At 37.2% G+C, this 11,436-nt stretch overlaps 1 protein-coding gene across 12 annotated transcripts in view; it reads right to left on the bottom strand.

Annotated features, from left to right (window-relative positions):
• METTL8 (methyltransferase 8, methylcytidine) overlaps positions 1–11,436 on the bottom strand; it is a 118,124-nt gene that overhangs the window by 30,445 nt on the left and 76,243 nt on the right. For 5 of the 12 annotated variants that reach the window (XR_008467596.1, XM_054207940.1, XM_054207937.1 and 2 more), the window contains exons 3-4: positions 4,824–4,979; positions 354–445 (exon numbers count right to left, since the gene is read on the bottom strand). Coding sequence is in view for 11 of the 12 variants with exons in the window: in XM_054207940.1 (XP_054063915.1) it covers positions 354–445; positions 4,824–4,979 (248 nt within the window). In the remaining variant the exon portion in view is untranslated. Of the gene's footprint in view, positions 1–353; positions 446–2,939; positions 3,050–4,823; positions 4,980–8,969; positions 9,781–10,390; positions 10,582–10,709; positions 10,827–10,960; positions 11,370–11,436 lie in introns of those variants that run through there. The other 7 variants (XM_054207935.1, XM_054207932.1, XM_054207930.1 and 4 more) reach the window with 7 other exon arrangements.

Consider the following 11,436-nt stretch of genomic DNA (forward strand, 5'->3'; position numbering starts at 1 on the left):
GCTGGCTGCAAATCATTCCCTTTGATGAAGTAACAGTCCTGTGTAGTAGGAGTTTTATTATGAACTGCAAAAGCAGCCAGAACTTACAACTGCACCATAGTGATTTACTTGTTTTACATAGAGCCTATTACCCCCCCAAAATGCAAAATTGCTTGAATAAGTAACTGAACTGCTAGAAAAACACACTTTGAGACAATCTTTTGAAGCAACAAAGGAAAAAAAAAAACCCCAACCAACACATTTAGGCAACAGAATGTAGAAATAAAAAGAGTCTTCCTGGATTTTAAAGCATCTTTAAATGCTTGAATAAATAGCATTAAAATAGGAAATTTAAGAAATTATGAATTTGTTACCTTGGTCTTCCCAGTGGACTTTTACAAGTGAGTTCTCTGCTGCTTTTTCCTTGGCATTCTCCTCTTCTTCCTGTGACCACTGCATGTGGTCCCTGCAAAAGGCAGTTGAAGAACCAGCCTTTAAATAGGATTTTCCATAATCTTTTTTTCCCAGGGAAAACAGACACAAATTAGCTACACTGTCTCAAATACATTTTCTTTTTGAATGCAAGCAAATGACCACAAGGAGAGAGAGTTAAAAACTAAGTTTCAGTGTATGATAGATAAAAAATTAATTACTAGTTAGGTAAAACTCAAGTGATTATGAAAAATCTTTCAACTGCAAAGAGGATGAAGTAGTATGCATTTTTTTTCTTAATAATAAGATTAACATATATCTTTTAAATTGAGTGCCTTTATAGGAATGTGTTTTGAGTGTTACATTAGAATTGGTTTTAGCTGGGTATAATAATAGACCTGTCAACAAACACCCTGATGCAAGAAACTTCTTACGTTACTAATGTTTATGATGAAGAACAAAGGTTATTTAGTAAAGGAATCGGCTGTTTCTGAAACAGGGAGCATAATCCACCTATTCAAGTGGAACAGGTGGAATTGATGAATAGGATTTTACTTATTTGGGGAACAGAGATAGGAAACATTTAGAAATAAAAGAAGAATGAGACATTCCTAAGAAAAGACAAGCAGTGCTGCAATGGTTCCAGAGTCTATGCTATCTGTATTTGTATAAAGTGGTTCACTAAATGTTATATTAATCCACTAAATGGTCACAGAGAAAAGCCAAGATCTGACCCTGATGACTAGACTGCCTTCCCTGCAGATTCTGGGTTTGGATCAGGCCACAACGGGAAGTACCCAAAAACGTCCTGCTGGCAGCTTTTAAGAGCAAATCAGCTGACCCTCCAAATTGTCCAGTCTGAACAGTTTTAGAAATCAGATAACGTAATTCAAGTAATCTATTAGATCCTAATCCTACTGAAATCAATTAACTGAAAGCCTATGACTAAAATTCCATTGGTTACTATGGGAAAAGGAACAAAGTGCCAACTTGAAAAGAGCTGACTGTCTCTAAAAGCGAACGAGCATCTTCCTGTTCCATGCTTGGTGATATATGGGTAATTTAATTCTTAGACCTTCACCGTTCCTCTTTTGTTAATTGTGGGAGACTAATTGGTATGTATTTGTCTGCTTGCCTCAGACTTGATTTCCGCATCTCTACTGAAATATTTCTCATTATTGTCCCCAGCAGGTTGCCTCTCCCCTTCCTGTATTTGTTCGTATACCAAATGTTCCTGTGCAGTGTCAAGGCTCTGACAGATGTGCTGTAGCAGAATAAAACTGAATGATTGAAGAATTACTAGGCAGCCATCCTCTTGGAAAGACTTGCTTCCCTCACTGCTGTCACCATTTTTGACCTTGCCTATTCTAGCAAGCTGAAACCAAGGATTATTCAGATGGCAATAATATACAGCCAACCCTTCTGACAGATGACTTGCTATGGTATGAGCTTTAGCTGATCAATTTTAATCCATCATCGTGTGTCTGTCAGGGCCCTTCAGGACTCTACATACAATACTATAGGTGCCTGAAGTCCTCCATCTTTATCAACAACTTTTTCGCCTTTTCTCCCTCCTTGGAAATTCATAAAGCTGAAGAAAGATCTTTTGGCTCTTTCCTAGAAATTTCTATATGGAAGACCCCAAATGACAGGACTGCAGCAACACTTCTTGATCAAAATTTGCAAAACAGGGGACGTAACATAGTTCTTATGCAAACTATTTACATAGTTTGAATGCTTCAAATGAGGTGGCTCCTTCAGCAATACAAGCTGGCAAGAACACAAAATACAGAAGAATTCTAAGCACAGAAGTGTTTAAATACAGAAGTGTTTTAAGCAGCATTGACAGCACCAAAGCAAGCTATCCATTCTAACCACACCAGGAACTGTTAACATGAGTGGGCCTGACATGAGATCGAGTGCTACTTTCAGTTCACCTTATTCAACTTAGTCCTTTTCCATTAACTTTTTTGCTGACAAAGGGTTTAATTATTGCTGAAAACTAACATGTGAAAACTATGCCAATTACTAACCTGAATAGAAGCAGACTTTTTTTGCTCCATTGTTTAGCATCACTCATTACTTCTCTCTCAAAATGACAGAAAAGCACCACAGCAAATGTCTAAAGCATTAGTTCCCAAAATTAATTTGCTTAGTACTCTTAGCAGAAGTGGTAGCAGCTCTTGGCTCCCTGACAATTCACACACAGGCAAAAAGAAGGATGCCACTTTATGAAGTAGCAAAGATGACGACTGGAAAACAAAAGGACATAACTTCTCATATATTGATGCTAGGGAAAGTGTATCTCTCATGCTCACCCTGCATGATCTGTTTAGCTCGACCACCACTCATCCTGATCCCCCTTATCTCCCTAGTGATAACCCTACTGATTCAGCCAGCTTCAAATCCAAGGAGCTACCCTCACTTCATAGCCAGGTTCTTGATTTATCAAGACCTTTGCAACTTCCATGCAGCCGCTGCTCCAACTCATTTTCACCTGTTTTCCCTTGTGAGCTATGTGGATTCACCTGCAAATCCACTTTCTGAACAACCCTGTTCCTTTCAACCTCCATCTTCACAATCCATCCCAACCACCTGCATCACAGTTCATAACTGTGTATTACGCTGTCACCAAATGCTAGGAAGAAAAATGGAAGCTACACGTGATCAGTTATTTGGAAGAAAATTAAAAAATGAAACAAAATGGAGTTTCATCGAGGTACAATATTTTAGAAAAAGGGTGGCCTTTTTCTTAAAATCTTTTACTAATGAGACTACCTTTGAATCCCTATTCACCCAAGTAAAGGATTTTTCCACCTAGCAGGAGGTCATGAGTCTGGAAGATGCTTAAGAACTACACCGCATATAGATTTATGAAACATGGAGATAAATTTTACACTCTCTTAACACAATAACCAGCCAGCTTCCAGCTTCCTTGACCAAGGTATAGATAACTCCAGATTTGGCCTTAAGGTAGTATGTGTTGGGGACCATGGCTTGGGGACATCTAGTTTAGAAAACAGTGATAGGTGACAGATCTATTTGCATATCTTACCTCATGAGTTAAACGCAAATTTAGAGATTAAAAAGAGTAATGAAGATATTAGTTTACTGACCAGAAGACAATCTTCTGTGTCGTACTCTTCTCTTAAAAACTTTTTATTTATCAGAATTTTATCAGAGAACTTTTGAAATAATTTAGATTAAAAAGTAAAATGGACCAATTAACAAATAAAATGGACTACTAAAAAGAATAATAATTTTTAAAAACCCATCAAGTTCGAAACTTCATTGCAGAACAAAAGGTTGTCCAATAACTTCTGACAGTTGCCAGCAGGGGACACCTCTGAGGAAGGTGTAAGAACTGCAGATTACTTTCATGAAGTAAACTTAAACCCTGAAATTTGTAATGTGTTACTCCTATGTTATGTTATGTTATCCATTGGTTATCAATAGCCACATCCAGTTGCTTTTCTGATTTTGCTAAATCCTTGCTTTCAAAAATGGTGTGTGGCAGAATTCAAAAATACATTTACAAATTATGTAGAAAATAATTTCTTGTATACCTTCTAAATTCCCCACTTCAAATATTCCTTGCTCTTAAGTTATGAACTATAGGAATAAAAGTTCCTGTCTTCCAAATACCTTAGGTAGATATTCTACTTTCTAGATAGATTTAGATATTCTTCTATCTTTCTAACACTTCCCTCTGTCACTTACTGTTTTGTATTCATTTCCATTCCACAGTCAAAGATCCTAGCCTTTTCAATCTCAGTTTTCCCACTCTGTTGACTAGCATTCTCATTCTTTTCTGAGCCCCCATTAATTATAAAAATACCTTTTAGAGATGGAGATGTAATCTGCGAACCAGGGCAATTTCTTATTCTTGTTAACATCTACATGTTAATGTTTTCTCTGCTATTAGATTGCTTATTTATGTTAAGACTCAATTTACTTTTTTTGAAATTGTTCAGTGTGTGGAAATCTCTGCTGACCTACCTGTAACATCTTCAGTAGATCTTTAGAAGAACACAAATACCTTTTGAAAAGGTGACAATTTTAGAATACAGCGCTAATCCAGCATGCAACGTTATTTTACCTAACTAGTAACTTTCTGCCACTATAACATAGACTACTTATCCCCTGCACTTTCTGTCTCTGAATTCATTACTGATCTATTACATTATTTTGCCTTTCATTCCATGACTAACTACTTGCTCAGCAGCTTTTTATGCAAGTCACTGAGAACTTGTAACAGTCAGTTTACTCGTGACAGTCTCAAGTTCTCTCTAGCACTACCTTTCAACGTCTATTCTGGCAGTCCATTGTTATATACACGCACACCCCATTATTCACCGTAGTAAATAATATACAAAAAATATATGAAAACCAGCCTTGAAGAAACATCTCACCACATGTTATGTTCAAAAACCTTAGAAGGATCAGTTAAAATCCGTGATCCAAGTGGAACAGCTGGTCGTCTACTACTTTGGTGCCTCTGTTGCATCTTGCTTTTCCTCAGACATAAAGCAGAAAGCCTTGTAATGAAATTCATTTTGTTCAGAGACCTGAAAACACAATTAACTCAAATTACAGTTTTGCTGTAACTTAATTGTTTATGTCACTTACACGAGAAACTGGTCAAATAATCAAGCACCAATATCTACTTTAGTAATAATCTTTTACTATCATATCAATTTAAATGCTTTTTAGAAAACAGCAACATCCCTTCAGTGCGGCGAAAGCCCAAATAAACCCAAAGTCCTGGAATGAAACCAGTTGAAAGATAAATTATTTGGTATCATTTCAAAGTCCTATCAGGCAGGAGGAAAAAAAAATGAAATACACAGTAAACAAATAAAGCAAATTTGATGCTGTACCTTTAAGAAGACAAGCAAGAAGTGATCAAGAAACCACTTGTTCTAGTGAGTACATACTGTCATTGAGATTGACATTTTTCACCCCACTCACTAGGTAACCATCTTCAAAAAATTTCATTCTAGAACTGTGACTGTGGTTTTACACTTTCAGATAGGAAATGAGAGATCTTGTTTTTGTTTAAGTGTAAACATTATGCACCAGAAAGCCTTCCAAAATCTCTGCCGTGTATTCTCCTGATCCCTGCTTAATGCCCTCTTTGAAATGAATGGTTTTAAATGTTAAATTTCTATTCATGTATATTATAAAGTGCTTGAGATTTTTCTATTACATGTATAATTCTCTCTTATATTGCTATATTTTACTTGGAATCTCCTCATACAGTATTAATAATGAAAGCTAACAAGTGTGTGTAGCTAGTACCAGCATTTTGTCTTGTTGGGTTTTTTTGCATCTTGTTAATGTAGGCTTTCTAGGAGATGAGTAAAATGAAATACCCCTCCTACTACTTTTACCCTGATATGCCTTTGTTCTTTTTTCCTTCAAGTGCTCTGCATATGACTTTAAAAAAAAAAATATTCTTAGTCCTATTTTTTCCTTCCTTTTTGAGTGCTGTTTCTGTATAAACCACACATACAAATTTAACGCACTGGAAATACAAAATGTTGTTACAAAAGAACAGGCACAGTTTAAATACAGACATTATTAGAAACATTCCATGCAAATTGGTTACAAAATGAAGATTTTTATCTTGAGGAAAACAGTACCATTTGATCACAAGTCTTGTACTGTGAATTAAAAAAGATTAATTTGTACACATCAATACAAAGCCTGGCAAAGGAATCACTTCAATTAAATGAACAATCCTTCATTTAAGGTGTACTTTGGAATGAGTCATGCTTTAAAAAGGGCATTGTTTATTCATTTTAAGCTCACAGATAAAATAAGGAAAAAAGATTAAAATTTCTTTTTATTTGTCAAAGACTAAATAAAATGGGGTTTGCCTTTTGGCTGTCAATGCCAAATAAAAACACTGATAAATTTTGTCTGCTGCGACTGCAGTGTTACCAGGATATGGGACATCACCACAGAGTGAAAATTTAACGCTTAGCCCTATTAAAAAATTAAAACCTCTTATAATGTTAACGAGTTTATTATGGTTCTTTTTGGTTTTTTTTTAACGTGTCTCAGCAACTACAACAATTCCAGTTTATACTTTAATTTCTACAAAATGTTCATGCTTTGTTTTTGAAAATATGTATGCATTTTTCATAACATAATGCATAATTATTAACATATATGGAATACTATGAAATAACTACCAGACATGAAAATTAACGCACCATGACAACTTCTGCAGAATGTGTAATTTACATAAAGGCAATGTTCTTGAAAACAAAAACAAGTAGAAAACACCCCAAAACGCCAAACCACAATCTGACCTAAAATTGTTATCATTATAGAAATGCCTGGATAAAGATTCCATGATTACATTGCAAACTGTTTACATGTTCTCTTCCTCCTTCAATCATTCAAAAGGACCTGAGATAGTATCTTGCATTTCCTGTGCCAGCATTGATATTCAACATAAAATACAATGATTCAGCTGCTAGGCTAGTCACATATTTTTTCTTGGTTTTCTAAATATCTCAGTAAGAACATGAAAAGATGCACAGATGGGAATTATAGTCAGATGACTAAGATCATCCTGCATCAGTAAAATCCAGAGATGCAGCTCTTTTTATGAGAACACGATCCTTTCAGTGATAATTGCACAATTTTAGCTGATAAATTCTGAAACATCAAGAAAATGCAAGGAGAGCAGGCTGAGGAGTTTACTGTTGCATGCAGTGCTAAACGTGCAGCAATTCCTTGGAGATATGCATGTATACCCCTGAGAGTTAGAGTGATCCATAGATCATGAGATCAATGAGCAATCTGGCAAGTAAAAGTTCAAAAAACATCTCAATTACTTGGAAACCTAAATTATACTTTCAGAAGCCAATCATTGCTTGATTGTTTCTCTAATTGATTTTGTTAATGAAATGGGGAAACACCCTTTCTCTTTGCCAGATAAGATGATATACCCTGAAGCCAGGACAGGAAGAAATGTCTGAAAGAACTAGGAGTCATTTACTTGTTCGGAGACATGGTCAGGAAGGCTTTAAGTTTGATTATTAATGAAAGCAATGCAACCTTCATCTTTAAGGATATTATAATTAAACTGAATTACTTTAAAAATGCCTATATTTTAGGTAGCACAACTATTTTTCAGGAAAAACTTTAAAGAAACAATGCACTTGGTAACCATGCTGAAAAGCAACATGGAAGACTTTTTTCCCCACCAGAGCACTGGCTTTTAGCCTTTAGAATTCTGTCATTGTTACAAATATGGATCAGGTCCTCAGTTTAGTTGGGAAACTTTAAGAAAATAGTGTTAATACTCCTCCCCTCGCCAAACAATCTAACACAACACGCTTAGTACAGCTTTTTGAAGGTGGAGATGCAGAAGAAGGTATACACATCAACTGCCACCTAGACGTGAAATAATAACCTTTCTAATTGATGTTGGCGTTAAAACCTCTGAGCAGTCACATCCACAGAGGAAAAATGAAAGATAGAGGAGAAAAGAACTGTTCTAATTTTGTTTTTTTAAATAGGCAATTACACACCAAAACATATGCAATCCATATCATTGATGAGTAAAATCAATTCTGAAAGAGATGTTAGAGGGCAAAATAAAATAAAAAAAACAACCAAAACCCCAGAACAGAAAAAACCTGTAATTTTTGTCTGAGAACCTAGTTCATTGAACTTACTGGATGAAAACATTTTAACATTTGACTGAGCTCCAACTACAAAGCTAACAACTTCTTCCATGTCCAATCACTAAGCCTACTTGTAGAGTCTCTGTTATAAAGAAATAAAATAGCCTATATTAGGAAGAGTATGTGCAGCTTACGTTACATTTCTAGATAGAAAAGTGTCCTGGAAACAATGAACTTCTGCTTGGCACCCGGAAGCTTATCTACACATTTGACAATTAATCCCCAATGCTCTCCTGTAAAGCACAGCTGATCTGTTTTATCACTACCAAATGCTACCAAAACTCAGAACACCTTACACAAAACAGATGCAAGTGGCTATCATGGACACAAGGTGAAAAATTCTTCAAGATAATGGTAACACCACAGAAGGTATAACTATGAATTACTGATGGTTATTTTTAAAACACATACATATTAATATTTCTTAATATTTCAAATAAAGGGGGAAGGCGAGGAGGGGACTTTACTGTCAACAAGACTCATTCATTAAGTGAATGCTTAGTACTGTTCTGTTCTACCAAGTGACTAAACATGCCCTCTTGGGGCTTCATGATTAGTCTTTCAATTATATACTTCAAAAAAATTGTGCACATTTGAAACAATAGACTATTTCACAACTTTTCAAATGCAGCAGATCTAAAACTTTCAACTGTTTTTCATTCTCATGCATCATCTCCAGGAATGATGCAGACCTCCCTTTGGGCACACAGACACTTCAGTAAAACCACTGCAGAGCACTGACTACCAAGGGGGAAAGAAAAACAAAACAAAACAAAATTTTGATTTATTCTGACTCCTGTACAGTTAAGATGGGTTAAAAAGCAACAGTAGATAAAAGCAAACAAACCCCACCAGATATGATTTTAACCACATGTACAGAAACGTTGAGTAGGAAGAGCCTGTTCTCACACCACCTTCCAGGTAGCCTGTTAAAGAGTTGAGCAAAGAGGAAATAGTTTATATAATGGGAGAGGGAGGGATAGAGATAAAGCTACTCATTTACTGTAGACATTTACTTGAATCACAATACACCCAAGAGATAAGCAACAGAACTTGTAGGTATGTTATTTGGGATAAAATAATGTATGTAGGTACTATATAATCAGTTCTAAAAGTAAGAAAGTAGATAAACGACTATTAGGGACAAGCAGAGTGCTAAAAGTCCTTGTGAGTTTAAAAAAATATTATTATTTAATTTCCTAACTTTGTAACCATTGAGAGTTGTTTCTCAGCCACTATTCTCCATCTTGATGCTCCTGTTGGAATTATTCTGCCATATAAACCATTTTTGCAGTATTTTATAAAACTACAGGCTTTATATTTTTATTCTTTTATTTTTAAGAAGCAATTATACCATTCCTGTAAAAAAGGGAAAGTGTTCTTCAATTGAGACCATGAACTGCAACATTAATTCTTGTTGGCATATGCATCTATTGATCCTGGAAGAAGGTGGAAGCAAAGAAAGCTTTCTCCTCAGTAATGAGGGAACCAACTACATTAGTTAATACGTTTTTAAGCTAATGAAGACAGTTTGAAAAAAATGCAACTAAAAAAGATAAAACATTCTCAGTGTTAATTGTTCTACTGTTCCACGTTTGTAACGCTTACTAAAGGTACACTCAGAAACAGTGTAATTATAAATATTATTGCCTAAAATAATCTGAACAATAGAAATTAAGAAGATATCAGTCACTTTTAGCATAAATTTTTTAAATATTCCATAATGTAAAGAGACAAATTAACAAGTAATTCTTTAGGCTACAATCCTGTAAATACCTGTACAGTTATTTAACTTTAGAGACAAGTTGTCTTCCCACATATCAATGAGCGTTTGTAGGATATGGGATTTAAATGTGTAAGTATTCTGCGCAATCCTTTACTTTTTCCCCGTTTTTCACTTTTTTCCATGAAGTAATTAACGTATTTTCCTGTTATTTATACAGCAGAATACAACACAAAACTGATTTACTAAATTAATCTATTCACAAGTTCGACATCAAGAGGAAGCCATCAATGGTAAACACAGCTCGGAAATAAGGCTTCCCAGTTACCCTGCACACCCTCTGCTGGCTGGTGCTTACATAGGGAGAAGAAAAAAAAGAAAAAAAAAGCTGTGTTGATTTTATGTATACATACACATGCACAGTGAACACACATCTAGGTCTCCAAATATATCTTTCAATCATTTAAATTGTTTTTCAACCCTATTTTCTACAAAATACTACACATGTAACTGTATTGCCTAACAAAAAATGATTCGTCTCAACACAAACCTCGTTCACTTACACCCCTGCAAGACTCTGGATGTCCACGTGGACTTTGCTTAGGTGCAACCTGCCCTGTCAGCTCTGAAGTCCCTGCCGATGTTGTAGATCCACCAGACAGTATGCAGAGCATAACCTGCTCTTTGGAGGAGCAACTGCAACCACCCTGTTTGTGTGTTTAGCTCACTTCATCCAAATAACTGCAAAGCACCAGAAAACCACAGAAATCCGTCTTTTGTTACAGTAACAGGGAAGATCAAAGGTTCTACTCAGAGACCCCGAAGAACCAACACAGAAACACATAGAAGATCAGCAACTTCCACATTACCCCATTTGTGTGCCTGGCTTCCCTCTGGCAAGGAAGGGAAACGACTTTTTCCACAGACTTCTGTTGCTCTGCTGGCAAGCAGCTGTCGATGACAGCGACAACTTTTGGGATGTAGCTCTACAAATGCACAAACGAAGCGTCATACATCTCAAGAAGTTGCCACAGACCCTGGAGTTTTACATGGTTTTAAACAAATCCTTTAAAATCCCCGCCGAGCCCGGGTACCCTCCATCCCCCACAGCAGCACCCACCCGCGGAGGATGCCACAAGCGCGCTGCCTGCCGGGTGGCCACTTGCAGGTGGAGCCCCGCGCCGCTCTCCCGCGTTAAAGGAAAGGAGATATAAAATCCCACTTTCCCATAACCGAGCTATCACTAACAAAACTTTCCTGCCTTTATTTTAGGAAATAACGAGTAAAATGCTTCCGTTCACACGCCGATGCGCACTGCGTTTACTTCAGTGCCCTGGGGCAGCGGAGCCCGGCCTGAGGCAGAGGTTACCGCTGCCTGGGCGGCTCTCACCAACCTCTGCGCAGCGACCGACCCTCCTGCTGCCCCGCGGTCCTCCCGGCGGCGTTTCACCAGGCAGGAGGGAGCGACCCTGGCCCCGGACGCCCGCCTCAGCGCGGCCCGCCCCCGGCGCCTGAGGGAGCGGGCGGGCCGCCGCGGGGCATGGCGGGAAGCGTAGTCCGGGAGCACGGCGGCGTTTTGCCGCCGAGAACTACAGT

This window comes from Rissa tridactyla, chromosome 7, assembly GCF_028500815.1.
Source record: "Rissa tridactyla isolate bRisTri1 chromosome 7, bRisTri1.patW.cur.20221130, whole genome shotgun sequence".
NCBI lineage: Eukaryota > Metazoa > Chordata > Aves > Charadriiformes > Laridae > Rissa > Rissa tridactyla.